This window comes from Ochotona curzoniae, unplaced genomic scaffold (assembly GCF_017591425.1).
Source record: "Ochotona curzoniae isolate NIBS_2020 unplaced genomic scaffold, NIBS_Ocur_1.0 contig_2235, whole genome shotgun sequence".
NCBI lineage: Eukaryota > Metazoa > Chordata > Mammalia > Lagomorpha > Ochotonidae > Ochotona > Ochotona curzoniae.
This window is the reverse complement of record NW_024465384.1, coordinates 1,017,370-1,042,009: the sequence shown is the minus strand read 5'-3', so window position 1 is coordinate 1,042,009 and position 24,640 is coordinate 1,017,370. Positions and strand designations below refer to the sequence as shown.

At 49.9% G+C, this 24,640-nt stretch overlaps 1 protein-coding gene across 4 annotated transcripts in view; it reads left to right on the top strand.

Annotated features, from left to right (window-relative positions):
* The window catches only part of ERC1 (ELKS/RAB6-interacting/CAST family member 1), a 276,756-nt gene extending 252,693 nt beyond the window's left edge, over positions 1-24,063 (top strand). For all 4 annotated transcript variants that reach the window (XM_040972194.1, XM_040972193.1, XM_040972191.1 and 1 more), the window contains one exon: positions 19,066-24,063. In XM_040972194.1, coding sequence (XP_040828128.1) covers positions 19,066-19,203 — 138 coding nt within the window. In that variant the 3' untranslated portion in view covers positions 19,204-24,063. The remainder of the gene's footprint in view (positions 1-19,065) is intronic.
* The last annotated feature ends 577 nt before the right edge of the window (positions 24,064-24,640 follow it).

Below are 24,640 nucleotides of genomic sequence, written 5' to 3'. Positions count from 1 at the left end.
AGTCCCCTACTTACAAACACATGTCATGGGTATATCTATGGAAGTCCCTCAGCTGTAATTCCTAACCTTGGCATGAAAACCTCAGGTCATTGCTCACTATCACCTATACTATCCCGTCATCCTCCTGTAAATCAAGACCCCTCAAACCATGAGGGCCCGCCACCAGGCAGCCCAGGGAGCTTCGCCCTGCACCTTTGGTGCCTAGGCCACCCTTGCCCTTCCTGGGGGTGCCATGCAGACCAGCTATAGGCACCCGTGTGGGTCAACAAAAAGAAAAAACACCTTCCAGGTTGGGGTGGTCCTGGAAGCCCACGGAGCACCCCTTCCCCAGGGAGCCAGTGTGCTCAGCTATGCATGCCTCCAATCAGGGGGTCCTTGAAGGCCCGCCGCCAATACCTCTCCCCACAGCAGCCACGCGGCCCTGTGCGCTGTGATTTTGCACTCACTGGACAGTCTTTGGAACTAAATGGGCTTGGCTGCACTACCTGTAGTTAATTGTCTGCGTTTTAAATATTTTGGAACGTGGGGCCAGCGCAACTGGCTCAACTGAGTAATCCTCCTCCTGCAAGGGCCAGCATCCCAAATGGGTGCCAGTTCATCTCCTGGCTGTCCCACTTCCATTCCAGCACCCTGCTTGTAGCCTGAGAAAGCAGTAGATGATTACTCAAGTCCAATGTAGGTAGCCTAGCCAGTGTCTTAATCTCAAGGCCAAACATCTGCCCCTGCACCCACGTGGGAGATTTGGAGGAGACTCGTAGCTGCTGACTTTGGATCATCCTAGTTCCAGCCGTTGTGGCCATTTGGGGAGTGAACCAGCAGAGGGAAGATCTTACTCTGTCTCTCCTCTCTGTAAATCTGCCTTTCCAATAAAATAAATAAATAAAAATATTTTGATATGCTAGTGAATGAACACATACAAGTTGTTATTTTGAAACTTAAGTGTTTTGGTCCCATTACTTCGGTGTTTTTCAATCCAGATTTTGGCAAGCTTATGCTTTTCAAATCATGAATCCAGAGCCACATTACTTCCAGCCGTAGAATTAAGTTCCAACAGAAAAATAAAGTTAAACCAGATCAGGTTTGGGGTACTTCACAGCTGAGAATCCATTTTTTTATGATATTTTATGCATATGGAAGAAGAGACATTCATCTCTGTGAGATTGTTTTGGTCTGGTTCACGTTCTGTATCTCTCAGGTCTCATCCAGTTTGGAAGTACATCCACAGCGTGGTATTAGTCTATCTTCCAGGTTCAGGAGGAGCATGATTCCGATTCCCTGGGTGAGCAGTTCTAGAGCAGGGAGAGTGGGGCGCTTGGAAGCACCCGAAGAGCTTCGTTCCCTGCTGAGGCTTCAGGTGGTTGCAACCTCCAGCTCAGGCCATTGGGAACGAACCAACAGATGGAACCTCTCTCTCTCTCTCCCCCCCTCGCCCTCTCTCTCTGTCTCCCTCGCCCTCTCTCTCTCTCCTCTTTTGCTTCTTTCCCCTGCTGGCCTCTGTGACTCTACCTTTCAAATAAATAAATAAATCTTTTGAAAGAAACAAACAAAAAGAGGGTCTAAAAAAAAAAGTGACACTGAATGAGCCCTCAGGTGCTACCGAGAGAGAAATGACATTAGCTGTGCAGTTTATGGCGTCCCATGGGATAAACATTCAGCAAAAATATAATTCTTTCTAGCCCCAGAGGAAATCCCCCCTTGCAAAGGTGCTCCTGAAGAAGCCAACTGCAGGCCGCCTCCTCCGTGTCCTTTGGTGCACCATAACTTCTGTTAATCTGGCTAGCATTTTTTTTTCAAGTCTGTCAATATCATAATACCGAAGTTCATTAAAACTGTTCTCTAGGAGACCCTAAACATTGCTGTCCAAGTACTCATGCACCTAATATATTGTCTCATATGAGGAATAAGTTTTCAAGTCTTGGAAAGATTTAGCCAGTATTTCCAGCCAAAAATTTTTATAGGTTTAGCAGCAGTAAGTTTAAGGATAGAGTGCATGACAACAGAGTACTGCTAGTCTGTGTTTCTTCTTTTAAGTTTTTTTTGGGTTTTGTTTAAAGGTTTATTTATTATTTTGATTGGAAAGGCAGATTTGCAGAGAGAAGGAGAGACAGAGAGAAAGATCTTCCACTCACTGCTTCATTTCCCAAGTTGCTGCAATGGCCAGAGCTGAACTGATCCAAATCCAGGAGCCAGGAGCTTCTTGCAGGTCTCCCATGCAGGTGCAGGATCCCAAGGCTTTGGGCCGTCCTTGACTGCATCCAGGACATAAATTGGCACCCTTATGGGATCCCTGGCGGTTGAAAAGCAAAGATGTAGCCACCAGGCCTGTTTTGTTTTGTTTTGTTTTGTTTTTGGAGATGCAGACACAGAGGTCTTCCATCCTGTGGTACCCTCCCCAGATACCTGTGTTCAGTTGGAAGTTGGCCAGGCCACATGTGGGAACCAGGAGTCCAATCCAGGTTTCCTTTCTGAGTGGGAAAGACCCAACTACTGGGGCCATCACCTGCTGCCTCTTGGGGTCTGTATTAGCACTTAGCTGGAATTGGGAGTAGGGGAGGGATATGAACTGAGGTGCTCCTGAATAAGATGTAAGCAGCCCAACCAGTGTCTTATTCTCTAGGCCAAACACCTGCCCCTCTGTGTTTCTTTGAAATGCCGCCTGTCCTTTTCCGTTTATCATGGCCAGGGAATCAACTGGCATGGTCAGTGGGGATGAGGCCAAGGTTTAGGCTGATAACAGCCAAAATGACAGATGTAGCCAGCAGGCTGTAGGCCAAGGATTTGATCAGCACAGCTGGCACATTAGCAGCAGAGCTGCATCCAAAGATTGGGATTTGTGCATTTGGCAGGACCAAGGATTCTGCCAGCACAGCTGGTATATTTGACAAGCTGAGACAGAGAGTCAACATACATGGCCAGCATTTTAGATAGGGCCGGGGCTAAGGTTTCAGTTGGCTAGAGTGATGCTAGTAGGCCAGGGCCAAGAAGGTGTCCCTTATGGTTGGGAGACTGGTTACCTACCAGGACTCTGAGCAGATAGTGAATATATTGCAGGTAGTACAAGCCAAGCTTGTCATGACAGGAGAAGGGAGTAGTAAATACAGAAAGAGATCCGCCCTGTAGGGTTGGCTTGTTGTCGGAATGAGCTCACAGTTTTCAACAGATATGTAAATAGATGCAGGCTCTTCTGCGCGCCTGTGTGCCCCCTCTGTGGGCACACACACCTGGGAACATATCCGGCAGTGAGCCTCAGCAACAAGGAGCTGCTTAGCACCCACATGTTGGTGTCTTGATGTCTTTTTCTGCTGAATTGTCTGGGTTTAGGGCTGTACGTGGGAAAGGATGAGATAAACATCCTCTTCTACCAGCAAGAAAAATAAAAACCCACAATACTGTTGATATATTGAACGGATATAAGCTTCTAGTGATAAAATATAGGAGAATTGGAGCATAAAAATAATGATACTTAACTGTATCATTATTAAATTAGATAGAAATTTAATTAATCATTAAATTAAATAGGAATCTGAGTTTATACTGATTCCAAAAAATGAATGAATTTTTTTTTAAGGAGGGGAAAAACCTCTATAATGTAGCAGAATATTAGCAAATACCTGTAGGCAGAATAATGAGATTAAAGATCACCATTTGACACTCATCACAGTAATGTTGATTTAAGGAGGTATCATCCATTAATGTGAAAACTACTGAATCAAAACGTGTTAAGGAGCAGGATATTACTACATCATCTGAAAGTGTCTACATTCTCTCTATCACACACACACACATCATTTAATTCCTGCTAATTTACTTTGAGGAATTGTAGCAGAAACCATCTAAACAAGTGGTTTAAAATTGGCATGGCTACTTCAGATCAACATTGCACACTGCTTGATCATGCGCTCTGAGGCTGTCACAGTGAGTTTCCCTGCCAAACAATATGAAATCTGAAATTCGCGATCTGGAAGCATATATAAAGTGACGTAAAACAGATGCAGGTGGGTTTGTGCACCCACCCATGCCCATCCATCCACCCATCCAGAGAAAAGAACAAATGAATGATGGGGCAGATAGAGTAAAACTTTGGCAATTAAAGAATCTGGGTGAAAGTTAAGAGCTGTTTTTACATATTCAATTAACTTTAAAAGTAATTCCACACAAAAAGGTTTTAAAATCTAAGTCATCGGTAAGCCAGGGTTGGACTTCAGTCCTCTTGTGAAAATAAAAATGCCTACAGAGGAGTGTATTAGATCAAATCAAAGACCCTGAGATGGTCCGCAGAGGTGGCAGCAAAATGATACAGCTGCAGGCAAAGACAGGAGCCTGTGCACATGGATTCCCTCGATCCTGCCTCAGCTCTAGTAGGTAGACACATAAGATGGCAAGTTTTAGTCTAATAGAAAGAAAAGCTTGCCTATCAGTCTACAAAAGGAATGGCCAGGGACCAGTGTTGTGACTTAGCCCGTTAAACTGCCATCTGCATCACCATGTGTCCTAATGAAGCACCAGTTCAAGTCTGAGCATCTCCACTTCCAGACCTACTGATGCACCCGGGAAGCAGCGAAAGGTAGCCCAGGTACCTGGGCCACTGCCACCTGCCCAGATTTGGCTGTTGCAGCTATTTGGGGAGGAAGAGGCGGGGAGTGGTACACCAGCAGGTGGAAATCTCTCCTTCTCTCTATCAAATAGTAAGATTTAAAAAACAAAACAAACAGGAAAAGGTGGCCATGTCTGAGTGTGTTCTTTTCCACTGAAAGAGAAGCTGTTTCAGAATAAACTTACAATATCAAAAATTAGAAGGATGACTGCTTGTCGGACTTGAATGAACAAAGGTGTAAGGGAACCTTCTAGAATGTTGAAAATATTCTGTATGTTGACTGAGGAGATGGATGATCGTGTAGGTGGATGTATTTATCAGCTTTCATCAAATTGTATATTTAATAATCTATTTGGCTGAATATCGGTGTTAACCTTAGTTTTTTTTTTTAAATAACATCCCTTTTGAAGTACTTTCAGCAGTTAAAGTGATAGGCAGGTTCCACTAAGAAACTAAAAATGGAATTTTCTCCCTAGAGTAAAAATTATTTTGTGTTCTCTTTTTCCACCATAAATGCCAGCCTGCCATTGGGGCAGAGCCACACTGGAATGAGCCTGCCTTGGCCAGGGCGCTCTGTGGGTCATGGAGCTTTGGATTCCAGGTCCCTTTCCCAGCACTCAGCCCCATTTTTAATTTTCAGGAAGTATTGTTCCAAAACTTGGCTCAGAACTTGCCCTCTCCCTGGATTCCTTTTTTCCACTTGTTTTCTTAGTTTTGATCAATTGCTTTTTGGCTCACACCCCTCTCTTTTCAAAGCAGCCGACGAGGGGATTGTAGAGCTGCACAGCACTGGGCACAGAACCTCCAGGTCATCTGCCTCGCTCAGGACGCATCCGTCACCAGGCCCGGACAGGGCATTTCCCCGCAGAATGTGTTCGCAGACAGTTGTGCTGCACAAGTGAACCTTGTGGATGTGGGGAGCTGTTGCGGGGCAGAACATTACGGGTGACAGGGGGAAAGACTGGAAGAGAGAGAGAGAGAGAGAAGGGAGGGAGGGAGAAAGAAAGAAGGAAGAATGGCTCTGTGGGGTAACCAACTTTGTCCTGCTTCCCAGCCTGCAGGTTGCTGATCTGGTTTTCTTCTTTTTGTGATGTTTGAACTTGTTTCCTCAGCTCAGAGGCTAAACTTTTGTGCTAAACATTGAGAGCAGCGGAGTGTGAGCCCAGCAGTTCAGGGGAACCGATTGCAGGCCCAGGGAGATGAATGTGTGTCTCTGTCGGGACTGGACTGGAGAAGGGCTGTGTGTGTGTGTGTGTGTGTGTGTGTGTGTGTGTGTGTGTGTGTGTGTGTGTGTCTTGACAAATTTACAAGAAATCAACTGGACGGAACTCTCTCTCTCTCCTCTTCATACAATCTGACACTGTATTCCTCCTCTGATAGCTGCCATCAGCTGCGAAGATGGGGGGGATCTTGCCAATTGGATATTGAAATCTCCAGCAAGGAAAAGCTTATTTAAGAGAAGGAAAGAGGATACTAGCAGGAAGAGTTGGACAGATAGAACCCAGGACAGGTAGAAGGGTCTAAAAGGGCATTGAATTGGACCCTAGGATTCGAATCTCCTGACTTCTAATAAAAAAAAAAAAAATCCCCTAAAACTAAGAAAAAGGAAGAGGAAGTGGGGATTTGAATATAGAGGAGATAAGAAACTCTTTTACATAGTTGAAATTTCATAGAGGGTAAGTTATTTGCAATTCAGTCCCAAAGTGAGAACAGTCTCACAGTGTTTGGATGTGTGTATGTATGGGAAGAGGTTCTTAGGAGCTAGACTGTATGCTTTGTGACAAACGTAGGCTGTTGGGGACAGTGGCAGACAAGGAGGGAGAAAGGGAAGAAGAGAAAGAATGGAGACTTGTTTCCAGTATAGAAGATCTTCCCACGATTGCCTTACCCAACTCAGCTTGGAGACCTGGACACCGGGCTGTCACCGTGCTGACAGGTCTTTCCACGCCTTGACAAGGCATGGCTCTTTTTGTTTTTTTGAAAGATTTATTTTTATTATTATTTTTTTATTGGAAAGGCGGATATACAGAGAGGAGAGAAAGAGGAAGATCTTACATCCGATGAGTCACTCCCCAAGTGAGCACAACGGCCGATACTATGCCGATCCGAAGCCAGGAGCCTCCCCCGGGTCTCCCACACGGGTGCAGGGTCCCAAAGCTTTGGGCCGTCCTCGACTGCTTTCCCGGGCCACAGGCAGGGAGCTGGAAGGGAAGCGGGGCTGCCGGGATAGAACCAGCTCCCATATGGGATCCCGGGCGTGCAAGGCAAGGACCCCAACCACTTGCGCCACCGCGCCGGGCCCAAGGCATAGCTCTTGATCCTCACGATGGGAGCCCGGTTCCACACTCACAGAGATCAAGTGTGGTGGGACCCAAAAGCCCCTCTCTTGCAATCAGATGCCCTGGGCCTTCAGTTCTGTAGCCAAGAATGCCAGTGCTTTGTAAAAGCCATGGTGTGTTAGCTTGGTGTTCCAACGGACTCCTCCGAGTTCTGATTATGGCATCGTTTATGGAGATATCTTGCACGCTGATTGCTCGTTTTCTTTTTCTACTTCAAGTATCCCCATGAGAAGTTAGCACTCCTGAGTCCCTGGAGCTCCCATAGGAGCCCCTGTCTCCTATCTTGGGATTTTCATGAGTCTTAACGGTTAATCCAGCTCAATACCTTGAGCACTGCTCTGGTATCTCCACCATCTTTCAGAGGCAATACTCCCCCGAATAAACAAAAAAGAAAGTGAATCCTTTTGAATGGTGAATCCAGAAGCTTGGACGTAACCAGCATGGATACCTGAAACCTACAGCCAGGAGGGTGAGGAGGTTTGGAAATGGCAATCCAACTGGAGCTTGCCAAGTTTTGAATTTCTTACAAGAGGTTTAGCGGTACCAGTAGAAATAATGTGAAGTTCTTACAGGCAGTGTCTACCGTGGTATATGCCAGCCACTCAACCACAGAGCGACGCAGGTGGCACACTCCTGCATCAGCAGTGAAGGATGGTGATTCTCTCAAGAAGCCTGTGTAAATCTGAAGAAAGGAAGAGGTTTGGGCGTAGGGCAGGGGAAAGTTGTACACAGATCGACTCCCAAGCTTACAGTCCAGTGTGAGCACTGTCCACATGGGCGTCAGTGACCTCCGCTTGACCGCCCTGTGCCTGTTGTGTCGTGTCAGAGAGCTGTGGAGCTGCCTCCATGGCCTCACTTCCTGCAGCTTCCCCAGGGCCCAGCATCCTGACCCTCCCCTGCAGCCGTCAGCACGCCACCCCAGCTGTTGCTGCAGGGGCCACTGCCATAGAAGTAAAGTGTCCTCGCCAGCCCCTCTTGCCGCACTCAGCCAGGCTGGCTGTCCTTTGGGGCAACGGGATCCCCCTGTATCTGGAGCCAGAGCTCAGAAGGCCCCTTCCCACAGAGGAACCATTAGGAATGTTGTTTTGCTTCTGTGTTGCGTTAATTTGCACTGACTGGCACAGCAAAATACCAGACAGGGTGGCTGAAACAGCAGGGGGCTAGAATTTTAGTTCCATTTTTGTGGCCTGCACATGGTCTAGCCTGTATTCCTGTGCATCTCTGATGTTGTGTGTGTGTGTGTGTGTGTGTGTGTGTGCAAATTTCCTCTCATGAGCACCTGGGTCATGTTGGACTAGGACCACCCACAGGCCTTATCTTAACCTACTCACCTCCTCAAAGGCCCTGTCTCCGGATACAGAAACCCTTGGAATGCGGGGGATCAAGGCTTTGATCTGTTCATTGGGATGGGGGTTGAGGGAGGAGTGACACAGTGCAGCTGAAAATGAGCTAAAACTCTATGTGTAAAATGAGCTCGTGATGAGGCAGGTATCGTGGTGCGAACTAAGACACCTCTTGGCTTAACCCAGTTCCCAGTCCCTCAAATGGAACACACCGCCTCGGCTTCTTACCTAGCTTCCTGCTGCTGTGCCTCAGAGGCAACAGGTCATGGCCAATGGTCTTGGGTTCCTGTCACCCACTGGGAGACCCACATGGGTTTCCTGACTCTCGCTACAGCCTGGCCCAGTCCCAGCTATTGTGGTGGGAAAGTGACCAGCAATATCTTGCTCTCTCCCCACATCCATTCACTCTGCCTTTCAAATAAATAAATAAACAAAACAAACAAACAAAAACAAGCAGACTGATAGGAGCCTGTTTTGGAACCTAACCAGTGCTTAGGCAATTGCTGCAGGGTTTCAGATAGCTGCCTTCCAAACTCTGGAAACTGCATTCCAGATAACCACAGGGCCTGCCTGTGAAAAGGTAGGAGTGTGTTGTGCAGAACCTGTTCGGCATAGCTCGTCCCACAGCACTCCTGCAGGAGTGCTGAGCCTGCTGCCCGCTTCGGTGCGGAGTGCTCGGCGCATTGTACTTGGTAACGGAACCTTTCCAGATCAGCTGTGGAGCAGACCTGCAGCCAATGAATGGAGTGGGGAATTTTCACCAAGGAATGGAATTTTTCACCAATGAATGGAGTGGGAAATTTTCTGGAGATAAGATCCTGCTATTGCCCTAAGCTGGCTGAATGCTATCTCATCACTTTGTTTACCTCTTTCCATATAAAAGACCACCTAAGTTTGAAAGAAAATGCTCCTGCTTGGGCACAAGGGAGCCTTTTATGTGACCACTGAAGATAACATCTTGCTGTAAATTATATAGTGATGCTTATTGGCATGGGGTTCTTGTTAAAGATAAATAGTAGTTTTAATGTTATCAGACTGAGAGAATCTTAACTCTCTCCCAATGTAAACCCCAAGCCAAACTTCAGACACAAACAATATCATCAAGACTTGAAAAGCTGACAGGATAGAATCATAGAACTAAATATGATGGGGTATTTGATAAGGCGCTTGCCTGGAGTGGCCTTTTCCAACTCCCATGGCCTGTAACTTCACTAGTTCAGGTTACCCATTTGGGTTAAGCATCTCTTACAGGTACTGCCTTGTTTGAAAGCTGCTGTCTCTAAGAAGAGTAGCACATCATCAGTATGTTCTTAGTTTGCCCTTGACATCTGGGATGGGAAGAACAGAGAGGGCCGGGGAAAGAGGAGATCCTGCCAGGAGAACGTTTCCAGATTCATCTTTTGCCTGTAGCCCAGGCCTGGTGGTAAAGTATGGCACGGGATTCTCTTAACTTCAGGCCGCTTGACAGCATATGTGGAGTGGATGAGAAATTGGGCTAACCCTTTTCAAGGTATCAGGCTAAATCAGTTGCCTTAGTAGATGCTTAACCTTATAAGTGAGTGCATCACAGAATACCAAGAAGCAGTTGCTATGCAGGAAGGCAGGGAGTTCTGCAAAAGACACAGGGTTAAGTCTTCCCCAGCACCATGAGCTGAGAAGCTCCACGGAGCCTTCCTGAGGGCCAAGCCCTCCACCGGAGATGGCCGCAAGCCCTCAGCTGGCCATCGTTCTTGTGGTTTTTTTGTGAAGCATGAACTGCGTTTCATCATGCTTAATTAAACCTACAAAGAATTCAGAAATCCTCTTATCTGTTTTCTTTTTACCCTAAAGGAAGCTGAGGCCAGTGGAGTGCTCACCCAGGCTAACCAAGCTGAGTGGCACAATTCGCACCTGACATTTCCTTCCATTTCAAGCCTTCCCCCCGCCCACCCCCACCCACTTCGCCTGGTCACCTGGAGGAGGGAGGTGGCCTCTCAGCCCAGGGGACACCATGGAAGTGAAATCTCTTGTGGAATCTGCTTCTAACTCGAGCCAAGTAGGTTGGCCCGACACTGGTACACGCACACCTGTAGGAGGCTCTGTCTGCTGACCAAGTCCCGAGGTAGCAGTCTCCACTAAGAAGTGTCTACACCCTCAGAACACTGTTCCCACATCAGGGTCTCTAGGGCTTTCCTCAAAGGAACACTCTCCAGCCCCAGCTGCTGGTGTGGTTTGACAGCAAGGAGCAGCCCTCTCTCCCTCCTCCCCTGCAGACACAGGAGAAAGAAAAAAGAAAAAGACTGAACACGTGTCCCACCCACCTTCCTCCATACTGACCACTCTAATCAGGGGCCCACACGGCTGCATACATCCCTCTCAATTATGAGAACAATATTTTTCTTAAAAAAATTTTTTGAAGTATATTTTGCCTCCTGCAGGTCGCTCTGCCAGCTCCTCCCTTGCTCTCTCCTTCAGCCTGGAGGCCCCTGGCTGGCATGCTGCCCCTCCAGGCAGCAGTCCTGCAGGAAGGGCGCAGACAGGCAGGGCAGGGGCTATTGTCTGGATTGGCTACCTGTGCCATGTTCCCTGGCCCGCCCTCTCTTGCAGCACTTTCTTTCTCACTCACTTTCTGCTCCTTCCGAGGCTTGAGCCCGCTTCCCTCTGCAGAAGCAGAACTCCTCTCCTTCTCACAGCACCTGTCTCCGCACGGGCTTAGCCTTGCCATGCTCGGCTGTTCCTTGCATGTGGGAACAAAGCTGTGTGAAGCCATGGGAGCCCTGCAATGCCATGGCTTTGCCCGCACTTTCTCGGGGGAGCTGTGCCCTCGCCATGCCACATGGGGCTGGAAGTGGCCCTGGAGTCTCGCAGTCTCACCCAAGTCAACAATGACTGCTGAACTTCCAGGTTTTAGGGGGCTGTGGGAATATTTTTTTTCGCATCACTTTCTTCCTTTCAGTGACCCAAAATTAAGAACGTGCCTCTCTCGGCCCCACCCTCCTCCATATCAATGAGACAGAAACAGACACAATTTGCCATGTCCCTGGGTGGTATATGACACATTTTCCCCCACGGATGGCCGTGGGGTTCTTGGGCTCACTCTGGCCTTTGTGACCGGGCTAGTCTCTTCCTGCCTCAGAGCCAGAGGCCGCATGCTGGAAACAGCTGCAGAGCAAGGCCACGCCTCTGGGCGCGTTGAGCTCATGGCGCTGCAGCCGTGGGAAGCATCGTCTACTTTCCCGCTCAGCCCGAGAACCAGGCCAGGCATAGACCGGGCTTCATGCTGGTTGAGCATTTCCACCTCAGCTACAACAAAGCCTGATTTCTTACCTCCCTGGCAGTCTCAGCATTGGATTTCTTATTGGTTGTTTGGGTTTGTTTTGTTTTGTGTTTTTCATCCTCTCCCTTTGACACTTTTCATTTCTGAGAGCCAAAGCAAACACGCTGGGCTGGCTGGCTAACCTGGCTGTGGCTGCGGTTCCCAGAATGCAGGCTGCTCTGATGGAGCCCCCTGGCAAGGAGGGGAATTCTTCTCCAAAAGATAATGCCGGGCCCTTGCTTAAAGTGTCTCTACACGCTGCAGCTAACAGATTTCTAAGAGATTATATGAGCTATCATCAAATCAACTAGACAGCTGTTTTACAGTCTGCCTAGCTGGGAAGTCTGGGTGTTATGTTTAGAAAGCCCCATTTTTTTTTTATTCCAATCAGGCCAACATCATCAATTCTGACCTGGCAAAGCCCCTTAGAGACCACCCTTCTCTTGTCTGAGAACCATACTTCAGCATAAGATTCCGCCAGGAGGCTGTAGCTGGCTTGTTGTTGGAGTGGAATGTTGCACATCCCGGTTCTCTCACTATTCCAAGGACATTGTTACAGAAGTGATACCCCAGTCTCAGCTAAGAGCCTCCTCCAGGTCTCCCATGTAGATTCAGGGATCCAAGTGCTTGAAACATCTTCCGCTGCTTTCTCAGGCACGTTATCAAGGAGCTGGATCGGAAATGGAGCAGCTAGGACTTGAACTGGTCAGTGCCCGGGTAGAATGCTGGTGCCACAAGTGACAGCTTAGCCTACTATACCACAGTGCTGGCCCCTAGTTATGTATCTGCTTTACTAGTTTCTATCCTTTTTGGAAAAGATTTGTTTGTTTGTGTTTCAGAGAGTAAGAGAGAGGTCTTCCACATAGATTACCACAATGGCCAGGACGAGGCCAGAATTCTGGAACTCCATCAGGGTTTCCCAGATGAGTGTGTGGGGCTCAAGTACCTGAACCATTCAGAGTCACAAGAGGACCTGCCACACCCCTACACCAACCCTGCCTCTAAGCTTTTTTTTTACTAACAGGGGATCTGATTTTAAAGTATTGAAAAAGCCAACTCCCTTAAGGTATATATCAGAAGTTCTCAGTGGGCCCCTTCCACTTTTGTTGCTCATGCTGAAAGGCAGCTGTGTGCGTTGCCTGCTTCAGAGTTCAAAGCTACCCCAAAGGAAGGTGAGGGGGAAGGCCTTGCCATCACCCTGGGAATCCAAGAGGATGGCAATGGGACTTTTACTGCGGCTACACAAACCCAATTGGAGTGAAAGTCTTGTTTTTATTATGCCTTTGTTTTCAAGGTTAGTCATGGGAGAGCAGTAACACCTTCCTTCCTTTTGGCCTGAACACCAGCAACCTTGCCTTTCTATCAAAACAAACTCAGACACTGTCTGGCAAGAAGCTCATCACCCGGGAGGGAGAGGAGAGAAGGAAGGCCCAGAGGCCACTCGGGACCATTGCGCAGCCCAGCAGACCTTGGGCAGAGCTGTGGGACTTGGGTGCAGTCACTTCAGGCGTGGCAATGCAGGCTGCTGGGGTGGGTAGAAACCTTAGATGGAAAGCTGCAGGATTTTTTTTTTTTTAAAGATTTATTTTTATTATTTTTTCATTGGAAAGGCGGATATACAGAGAGGAGAGACAGAGAGGAAGATCTTCCGTCCGATGATTCACTCCCCAAGTGAGCGCAACGGGCCGATACTATGCCGATCCGAAGCCAGGAGCCTCTTCCGGGTCTCCCACGCGGGTGCAGGTTCCCAAAGCTTTGGGTCGTCCTCGACTGCCTTCCCAGGCCACAGGCAGGGAGCTGGAAGGGAAGCGGGGCTGCCGGGATTAGAACCGGCGCCCATATGGGATCCCGGGCGTGCAAGGCGAGGACCTTTAACCACTTGCGCCACCGCGCTGGGCCCGAAAGCTGCAGGATTTGAAAGTCTCAAGGAAAGGACTCTGAGGAAGGCTTGACCAGTGGGAAATTTGATTTGTTTGTTTAGAAGGCAGAAGAAGAGAGAAAACACTGACTCCCATTCCCCAGATGACTTCAGTAACCATAGTTGGACCAGGCCAGGAAGGATATTTCTAGACAAACTTGACTAATTTCCCTCATACTAAGTGCTAGGTTCTGCAAAGCGAAAATAGACTGAATGCCTACAAGGAAATCCACCCGGCTTTCAGGTCCGTCCGACCAGACACATGTTAGGTTCTGTTCGAAAGACAGGATGGCAGAGTGCATTGTCCTTTTCCCCAGGGATTTGGAAATCCAAACTGGAAAGGTATTTTATACCTTCCTGGCTTCTGAGTAGCCTGTTAAATTGGGTGAGGGGGTCATCCACCAGCCCTGGCCAGGACCAGCCCACTTCCACCTGACGCATCTCCTCCAAGAGGCTCCATTCGTTTTTCAGCTGTTATCATTCAGGCCTCATGGCCTGTGCCTCCTGGAACCTGGCTGTGAAAAACCTCATGTTAAGACTCTTTCCTGTCTAAACCAACCAAACTAGGCATTTCTGCATAGTTTCCTGGCCACCACGAAACCCATCTGCTGAAAGGAATCCATCTGAATCACTGCCAACCATAACTGAACTTACTCAGTGACCTGTCTTGTAACCATCCCTTCTTTATACCCGTCAATACATCCTGTCTTTTTCACCTCATCCTTTGCGACCATGAAGAGAGAACTGTTTACCTTGAAACTGGGCCAAGTCTGCAGAATTGTGAGCCATTCCTCTGTTTTGAGAAGTTCCCATCGCGTATCTGTCTAGGAGCTCTCCCTCATGCTCTCAGCTTGACCATGGAGAGATGTGGACCCTGCGCTAAAGCCACGATTGGTGCCAAGCAGTAGGCTTTCCCCCACCCCCAGCAGTTCTTACACTCCTCCCTGGAGCCAAACGGCAGATCTTCACTGCATCCGCCCTGTTCTCTGTGGTTGTCCCCACAAGGAAAGCAGGAGGGCACGCAGGTGCTTTCCCCTCCAGCCTGCCCTCGCTAGCTGGGCTTTCAGCGGCAGTGACGTGTAGGACCTCTCCTCGGAGCGGCCTCCGAGTCCTCCGGGGGCCACCTCTGTCTGCCCCACGCAGATCCCGTGTGGGTTGCTTCAGGCGTTCAGATTGAATTGCTGTTGCCTTTGTGATTCTTGGCTCAGGTTCCTCTAAAAATTACATTACTACTTGGAGTTCAAGGAGGGCTGAACCAGCTACTACTAAGAACAGAATACATTACAATAACATTGAACAGACAAACACCAGAAAATTCCTGCCTGGGGCCACCTTCATATTCCATGCTTGTCCCATATTCCATCTTTTTCAAGAATTTTAAACAAAGTAGGATGACACCCATGTAGAGTTTGTGTGTCATGTCATCTACTAGAGACTTGCAGCTAAAAGCAGTTTTTAATCTGCTGAGGCTTTGAACTTGATATTTTTTTATTTTATTTTTGTTTGTTGGTTAGCTATTAGCTGGAACTAATAGCTAACATTCATTACACCTTGAAAAAAGTATTGCCTGGTGGTGTTTCTTCTGGGTTTTTCCAGTTAGTCTAATTCCATTGTTGCTAGTTACACTTCCTCCTCCAGTGCCACAATCTCCTCCCTCCCGACTTTCGCAGGCGCTGATTGATCATGGCCTGCCCTCCTTCAGGAGCACTTCCTTAGCAGCCAGCTCCCATGGTTGGTTCTTAGAATCTTGCCTCATAACATGAGCTTCTTCCTCATGCCTGCCATCTTTACTTTAAACTGATTCCAGTTTGTGTCCATTTTTTTTTTCTGGTAATGAGGTGTCTGGAATGGAACACAGCACCCTAGGAGGGGCTCCCCTGAAGCTGTATAGTAGGAGGGGATCCTTTGACTGTCAGTGCACAGGCCTGACCTGCCCCAGGGGGCTTTTGTCACTCTTGAAGAGCCAGCCCTGCCATGAAGAACCAGCAACTCCCCCCAATGAGTAAAAACCAAGTAAGCTTCCTTCTCCATCTTTCCCATCTCTTCGGTCACGTGACACATTCTTCAGAAGGTCAGTGGGGGCAAGTCTTGACATGCCTCTTAAGACACTTCTTCCTCTTCCTCTCCCACCCCAAGTTTGATTGATTGATTGATTGATTGATTGATTGATTGATTGATTGATTTGAAAATCAGAGTTGGAGAATTTCCATCTGCTGATCCACTTCCCATGAGTTTGCAACAGCAAGGGCTGAAGACAGGCTAAGCCAGGAGCTGCGACCAAGTCTCCCCCATGAGTGGCAGGAACCCAAACCCTTGGGTCATCCTCCACTGTTTTCCCAAATGCATTTGCAGGGAGCTGGATTGAAAAGGGAGCTGCTGGGACACAAACCAGGGCCTAGATAAGAGACATAGGCAGCAGGTCGGCAGCTTGACCAACTACACCGCAGTGCCAGCCCAAATACCTTGATTTGAAGTACTTCTTTAACAAATTGCACATCCCAGTGAATATGTTATAATGCAACATTCTTCTAATTAGTGCACCTTTATCGTATGTCTGATCATCTGATAGAGCAAGACTCACATCATTCTTGCTTTAAAATAATTTCCGGGAGGCCCGTGTTTAGCCTAGCGATGCCTGCATCCCAAGTTGCAGTGGCTGGATTTCGCTCCTGGCTGTGTTTCTGGCTCCGCCTTCTGAGCAGTGCAGACCCCAGGAGGCGGCAGCTCAGGTGGCTGGCCTCCCGCCACCCACCTGGGAGACCCGGCTGGAGTTCACACCTCTTGGCTTCAGCCACAGCTGCTGTGGGCACACATGAGAGCTCATGAATAGGAGCTCTCTCTCTCTTTCTCTCAAATAATTTTTTGAAGCATTTTCTAGGTGAGTATTTCACACAGCCATTCATATGCTACTTGCAGTAGAGCAGGTGCTACTTCATGCACTTGGTAACTTGACTCAATGGGATACCAGGATTGAGTGTCAGATTCCTGGCTTTGACCTCAAGAACTCCAGCTGTTGTGAGAATTTAGGGGGAGTGAACCAGCCAATTGGTGACCTGTATGCACGCACGTGTGTGTGTGTGTGTGTGTGTGTGTGTGTGTGTGTGTGTGCTTTTAAAATCTAATAAGATTTTTTAAAGTAAATTTTCTTGACTCTTCTCAAATATTTATACCTCAGGATAAATTTTAGAATCAGTTATCAAATTCTAGAAAACCTTTGGTATTTGATTTAGAAAAGTATTCCTAGTACTTAGAAAGATAGACATCCACTAAAATCTTTCATTTTTTAAAAGGTTGATTTATTTTTTATAGCAAATTCAGATGTATAGAGAGGAAGACAGACAGAGAAGATCTTCCATGACCACTGATTCACTCCCCAAGCAGGCGCAACGGCCGGAGCGGAGCCCATCCAAAGCCAGGAGCCTCCTCCAGGTCTCCCACGTGGATACAGGGTCCCAAGGCTTTGGGCCATCCTCAGCTGCTTTCCCAGGCCACAAAGCAGGGAGCTGGATGGGAAGTGGGGTGGCTAGGTTAGAACCGTCACCCGTATGGGATCCTGGTGTGTTCAAGCCAAGGACTTTTTAGCCACTACACTACTGCTCCGTGCCCAAAAATCTTTCATTTTTATTATTTTTTTTAAGATATATTTCGTTTGTTGAAAGGCAGTCACAGAGGAAGTGAAGGAGAGAGAGCTCTTCTATCGTGTGATTCGCTCCCCATATGGCCACAACAGCCAGGGCTGGGCCAGGCTGGGCCAGGCTGATGCCAGGAGCCAAGCATGCCATCCGGGTGGCAGAAAAGTGTGGCCTCTCAGGCACATTAGCAAGAAGCTAGTTCAAAACCAGGGGGTGAAGTCAGTCCTTGTTACTGCAGTACGGAAATCAGGTCTCCTGAGTGGTGGCTTACCCTGCCCTATGTCAGAACTTGCCTCTCGAATATACTTACTGATTGAAAATCAGTTTGCATAAATCATCCATATCATTGTTATTTTGTTTCTAAAAGGTACATGTATATAAACACGAAATCTTAAATATATGACAAAACAATAGTGATGACACCTAGATGATGCTAATACTATGGATTTTTTTTTTCTTGCTGCTTTACTTTCTTTTCCATATTTTGGCTGATATGTGTGTAGTATTTTCTAAATAAGAAAAAAAAAACTGAAAGGCTACTATTAAACTGGAGGTGGTTCATGACAAACAGAGCCACCCTCTCTGCTCTAAGTTTTCTTAGGATGTGGGGCGCTGGGGCCCTCTCCCAGCCAGGGGTGAGTGTTCCCTGGAGAGCCGAAGGGTGGGACGGTCAGTGGAAACCTGCAGCTCAGCAGCTTGGGGCCTGGGACCCTCCACTGCCCTCTTTGGGCCTCGTTTGCACGAAGACATTGGATCTGTAACTTCTGTGCTTCAGAGATGTCTGTCCATGTGAGGGACAGAAACAGGAAGAGCTGCTGCTGAAGCTGCCTCACCCCCGAGGCCAAGGCTGGCAGCTCAGTCCAACAAGTCTGCCACGTGAGGAGGGGGCAGGAAGCCAGGCCCTGGAGTCATCAGCGCTGCCTGCCAGGGTCAGCACTGGCAGGAAGCCAGAGTCAGGATTAGAAGTCGAGCATAGGGACCAGACCCTCCAATGAGGCAGGTGTTCCAGCTGCTGAACTCAACACCCACCCCGTCCTTTGATCCTTTTGTCATCACCAATGTGGCTGCCAGGAGGCTTCACCTAGAGACAGCCTCCTTCTGTCAGATCTTGACTGACAGCAGGATTCTTTTCTTTTTCTTACTTATTTCCTTATCTGTGTTTTGAAAGGCAGAATTATAGAGAGGGGAGAGGATAACTTCCATCTGCTGGTTCACTCCCCGGTTGGCCACAACAACCAGAACTGAGATGACCTGGAGCTAGGAGCTTCTTCCACATCTCCCAAGTGGGTGCAGGGGAGCCCAGGACTTAAGCCATCCCATGCTGCATTCCAAGGCCATTAGCAGAAAACTGGATTAGAAGTGGAACAGCCAGGCCTGGTATGATAGCCTGGTGGCTAAAGTCCTCGCCTTGTATGTGCCAGGATCCCGTATCGGCGCTGGTTTGTGTCCCAGCTGCCCCGCTTCCCATCCAGCTCCCTGCTTGTGGCCTGGGAAAGCAGTGCAGGACAGCCCAAAGCCTTGGGATCCAGCCCCCGCATGGGAGACCTGGAAGAAATTCCTGGCTCCTGGCTTTGGATCAGCATAGCTCCAGCCGTTGGGGCCGCGTGGGGAGTGAATCAGTGGATGAAAGATCTTCCTCTCTCTCTCCTCCTCTCTGTATCTGCCTTTCCAATAAAAATAAATAAATCTTTTTTAAAAAGATAATAATGAAGCAATTCACAAGTAGTGGTGATTAGGTAAGTTCTTCCACATAAAGACATTGCAAAAAAATTAAAAAGAAAAAGTGGAGCAGGAAAAACACAAACCTTTACCCACTTGGGATGCCAGCGCCATAGTCGGAAGGCCTGGCCTGGGACACCATGACACCGGCCCCAAGCCGTGATCCTTAACTCCTTGCCACCAGGACCTCTCTGATCTGACATGCACTTCTCCCTTGCCTTTCAGCTCCAGGACGAGCTACGGAGAGGGGAGCAGGACAACGCAGAGCTGCAGGAGTTTGCCAACGCCATCCTTCAACAGATCGCAGACCACTGCCCCGACATCCTGGAGCAGGTGGTGAACGCGCTGGAGGAGTCCTCCTGACCCCGCCCCGGGCTGTGGACCTCCAGGGGCCCGAGAGAAAGGAGGACTACAGACCCACAGGCAACCGGACACCTGCTGGCCACCAACACTACAAGCCACGACCTGTCCTGCGGGAGCGTGATCCCAGCCCCGTGTCTACGTCTCACCTTGCACTGCCATTCCGGGTCTCCATGAAGAACTGCTCCACCGTCCCCACTCATCAAGAGTAGAGAACTGGAAGCTGGTGGCTCTGCCCCTCGCCAGAGATGCTGGGTCGAAGGCCCTCTGCCCTCCCTTCCTTTGGCGTGAGAACTAACTCTGGACTCCACGTGGGATTTTCTGAGTGCCAAGAGAATGCCTCCCAGTTGACTGGAGTGCTGAGCGTGTCCCACCAACACAGATAGGTGCTTTCTCCCAAAAGAGTTTTATTTCGCTTTGTTTCTGTTTTGTTTTGAACCCTCAGAAAGAGTAGAAAAGAAGAGGCAGGGCAGAGTGAGGATGCCAGCTCTTTGTCATGCCTTTGTCGTCGCCCTGTCCTGTGCAACGGCATCACCCGCAGCCCCGGTGTCCCTCTCAGCCCTGTTCCTCAGCTGGCGAACAACAGGGTTAACATGGCTCGCTCGGTCTCTCTGATGTAAGACCCTCACCCTTGGCCTGCTTCGTTGTGAAATGGTGGTCTGTAACTGAAAGAAACACGAGGGTTCCCAGACCAGGCCCTGTCCCTCCCGAAGGGGACATGCCAGGCTGCCTTCCCCTGGCCTGCTCCCCTGGAGTTCTGCCTGCCCTCCTCTCCCTGCCAACTCTGCTCCCGGCTGGCACCCTTGGGACGCCAACCCTGAGCATTGCCTGGAACCTTCTTGCAAGACAAAAGAATCTTACACACAGGTTCATTTCCCCGTGCTTTAATTTGGAAAAACACTTGGAGGATGCGCACTTGGACAAGTGCTCGCCCTGGCGTGGGTCTCTTTGGCAGGGGACATTATGGCACGTCCTGGGGGACGCAGCTCTGAGTCCACACACAAAAACAGGCGTGCCTTCCCCTGCCCATCCTAACAGAGGTTTGCTCCTACAGAAGTCTTGGACCCCCAAACATTTTCCATTTCCTCGGTGTCACAGACATGGCAGGTGTCCTGGCAGCAGAGTGCACTGGTGGCCTGCAGGATCCCACGTTGGTGGCTTAGGAATTTTGCTGTTTGTTGTTGTCACCCTTCGAGCGTGCCCCGTTCAGGGGGCCGTGGGCGTCCATTCGTGACGCACCATCGCCACACTATAAATCAGAAAGTCGGGCCCCATTGGAAATCTGGTTGACAAGAGTTGGCATTTCGAAGGACATTCTTCCCGGGCATAGGCCAGGCAGTCATCAGCAGTCAGGCACCTGGAGAGAAGCCACCTCACACATCGCCCCCTCCACTGCCTTGGTCACCGCAAGCCCACCAGACCCACATCTCGTGAGCTGAGCTTCTGGCTTGCCTTTTCTGCTCGCTCCTTCCCCGCTTCTCCAGAGCTTAATTCCACCTGTAAGGTCGTCACAGGTATCAGGCCAGCTCTGCCCGCCAGCCGCCCTTGACCGTCTCTGTAACTTCTCCTAGTTCAGACCTGGGTCTCCCTCTTTGCCTGCTGCGAAACCCAGCCTCTGGCAGAAAGACGCTGTGGAGAGTACCTTAGCACAGGTTTAAATGGTTTCTGTTCTTAAACCTCTTACTAAAATGCTTCCTGGGGGGCAGGGCGGGGCGTTTAGGAAGTAAGTGCTGGCTGCTTCCGGTCAGTTACCTGCTTTTTTGTTTATTTATTGCACTGCCCGGAAGGCGTCTGGAAAGCCCTTAGTGTGAGCTAAAGTATTGCAATTTCACTTTATCCACTGCAACATGCCAGGCTTCCCAGGCCTCTGGTAGAACAGAGGAGACCCAGGAGGAGAAGGCTATGAGCAGGTGACCCTGGATTCGCCACACTGGGCCCTCGTCCTCTAGGGCAACACGTGCTGCTCTGGGCCACGTGGTGTGCGAGCCACCGCGTCACCTGCCCCCTTACCCTTCCGACCTTCGTCATCACGTCCCCTCCAGAAAACTGACAGAAGCAAGAAGGGCTTCCAAGAAGAACTTACGGGTCAGACACCTGTTTGGTGTCTGTGAATCAGAACCGGGAATCTCCTTGGTGCCCCTTGGCTGGCAATCTGGCTTCTCAGATGATTCCAGGAACTGTATGGCAGGAGTTCGATGGTAAAAAAAAAAAAAAAAAAAAAAAAATGATCTCCCTGCATGGTCAGGGCAAAGTGAGTGGCATTCCCAGCACCCAGAGGGTCTTACTGAGCTCAGACCCTGTGAGAAGCCCCCACCCAGCAAGGACTTTGTCCATAACTGTTCCCCTGGCATTCATGGTGTCACACGGTCACCCAATGGCCACTGAAGGTATATGGCCTTGGATACTCACTGCAGGTTGCCTGTCATCTTCCCCAAACGGCCCCCATACCATCAGCAAATCCAGTTGCCTGTTAGTACCTGAACATCTGTACCCCGACTCAGGGCCCTCCGAAAGGCGTGAAGGAAGAACAGATGGGACGCAGCCTGGATCTCCTGACCGAAGACAGCAGTGCGGGTTGCTCGTCTCTCATATACCTCTATCCCAGGTACTTGCTCGTTGAGTCACGGATGAAGCATCTGAATTGATATCCACAAAAACTTGGATATCATTTCAAATGGAAAAACACTTGAAAATGGGCTTTGCGCATTTAGCAGGATGAATGGGACCGCCCAGATCCAGCCCAGCTCTCACCTTGGTGGTTGCACCTTACAATGAAAAAAAAAAAGATCTTGGCTCTTCCTCACACTTGGCCTTTAGAAGTACTGGGCAAGCAGGTGGCAGTGAGACCACTGGTGGCGCTGTGACTGGCCACCTCGGTTTTCTGAGAGGATCTCCGTGGCTCATCCCTCCCCTAGAGTGTGGGAAGACGGAGAGAGCCCTGGTCGGCTGCCGGACCCGGCCAGCTCTTCCCCATCCATCGGAGGGCAACAATGGCTTTGGGGCTTGCTTGCCAGCCAGGACCGTGCACCTGCCAGCATTGCTTCGACACAGGCCTACCGGCTCCCCCGCGTGCCTTTGTGGGAAGACCAAAGCGGCAAGGATTGCGTCGCCACTAGGAAGGTGACAACACAGCATCTCCGAAGCCCCCCGGAGAACCCGTGTTAGCCATGTTAGAAGCTCCAGCCATGGGCAGCCTTCACAGAGCCTGCCAGGCCAGCGCCCATCACTGCCAACCCCCCGGGCCTTGTCAGGAAGTGACTGGAGTCCTTCAAAGAAATGTTCCCTCGCCCCTACGGGAACTAAGAGAATATTTGGGCAAGAAAAAAAAATCCTCTAGGGAAATCCTTCTGAACAAAATGGCTGTGTTTACTCTTTTTAAGCAAAAACTGTTTCCAAACTTTTTAGTGTCACAACTGTAGCCAAGTGTCTCCTGACTTTTATTTTTTCCCAATGTGTTTGGTGAGTGCTGTGACCCCATTGTAGGAATTTCTCCTCCTGACTCTTTGCAGGGAGAAATGATTTTAGGGATTGATTTGGGTGGGGGAGGTGGAGATTGTCCCACCCACCTCCTCCTTGTCTCTCTGCTTGTCAATATTGTCTGTGTGATCCAGAGAACTGGGACAAGTTACCTTTGTGTCCGTTGTTGAGATTATAAAAATATTAAAATGTAGCTGTAGAACTGAAAAAAATTAAAGAGCCGTGTCTTAAAAAAAAGAAAATGCAAAGTGATATCATGTTGATCATGGAATTCAAGCTACGAGGCGGCCAGGCTCCTCCGCCCATCCCAGGTGGGCTGAGCACGTGGGCCACAGAGGGGCCACCCTGAGCCACAGGGTCAGCAGCGCCCGGGGCTCAGTGACACGCAGGTGTGCCAGGGTTTTCCTGCGCATCCTCAGGACCTCTCGACAAAGGTTTCCAGGTTTGCGACCCAGAACCATTCTCACCCCACCTTGGCCCCAGCCCAGCGTGCCTAAGACTTTGCCATCGCCTGGGCTTGACCCTGAAGCCCCACTTGTACCCCTGCAGGCCACAGGACCTCTTTCCTGCCCACTTGGTGCTAGATCATCCAGCGACCCATCCAACAGGGCCAAGTGCCGCCAGCCTGTAATCCAGGTACAATGAATTGTACACGGATCCCACATCCTCTGGCTTTGGACCCCGTGTCCCTTGTCTGGAAGCTTTTTTTTAGATACCCACCCACCCACACGTACACACACATCGCTTGTCTCTCTGTGTTGGCCCCAGAGAGGCCATGGTCAGGAAGGGAAATGGACTGAAGCCAGAGGACCCACCTGGGGGGCCGGGGCAGGTGTGCTCAAGCCAGCCCCCAGTCCCCCCCCCCATGCCATGCTATGCCACGCCATGCCAGTATTGCATTCGGCCTGGATGCAGCTCAACCTGCCAGAAGGGCAGCACCCCATACTCAGGCCTGCCTGCCCTTGTGCGGGCCTCGCCCAGGTACCCACCCTGTGCGCCAGGACATCCCAGGATGGGACTCGGGATGGGGGGATGGTCCGCCTCCCCCACTTCAAAAAGGAAGCGTTGCACTTTAGTGGGGGCGCCGAGGGGCAGCAGGCGCTGCCTCCTTGTAGCTTGACTTCCCCTCCAGGACGGTAGGGGCCTCAGTGGGGGCGTCGAGTTGCCCCAGGCACCGGCCGCCTTCCGCTGTGCGCATGTCCGCACGTGTCGGTGCATGTCCCTGCTGGAGTGTCGCCTTACTGACGGAGTTAACAACATTACAAAGGAATTGTTATATTCAACTCTGCCTTGATAATTATTGTAAACACTTTGTTCATTTTTTTTTTCTTTTTTTATTCACAAACTAAATCCCTGAGGAAATTATAAAGTTATTTAAAGACCGTGCATTGTGTCTGTCTCTTGAGTCTTTCCCAGTCTGATTGTCATCCAGGCGAGACATGTCCGCCACTGCCAGAAAAGTTAGAGAGTAGCCAGAGCCCAGAGCAAAGCGTGGGTGGGTGTGGGTGGAGGCACGTCCAGTGTGGGCCCTGACAGCCTGCGGCCTCACCCAGCAGACAGCGGTGGTGGTGGGGTGGGGCAGTGGGGACCCCAACAGCTCAGCCTCCCCCAGGGCACGGTGGTGGCAATGGGGTGGGCCACATGGACCGTGACAGCCCATGGCGCAGCAGCAGCAGCAAGATGAGCTGTAGGTGCTGGCCCCACCGGGCTCCCAGCACCTCGGTGACCATGCGGAGCCTAGTTCCAGCTTCCCTCCTCCAGCCCAGCCCCTGGTCCTGCACCTGCAGTTGTAACCAGAGCTTAGAGAAACTGGGACTGCCCCAGGGCCAAGGCAGACGTGTCGTGGGTGTGGGGAGAAGGGGTGCACTCCAGGGCCGTGGGCCGTATTAGGCGACAGACACTGTCCCATCTGGCAGGCTGCTGCTGCTGTGCCATGCCCAGGTTCTGCCTGGGGCAGAGCACC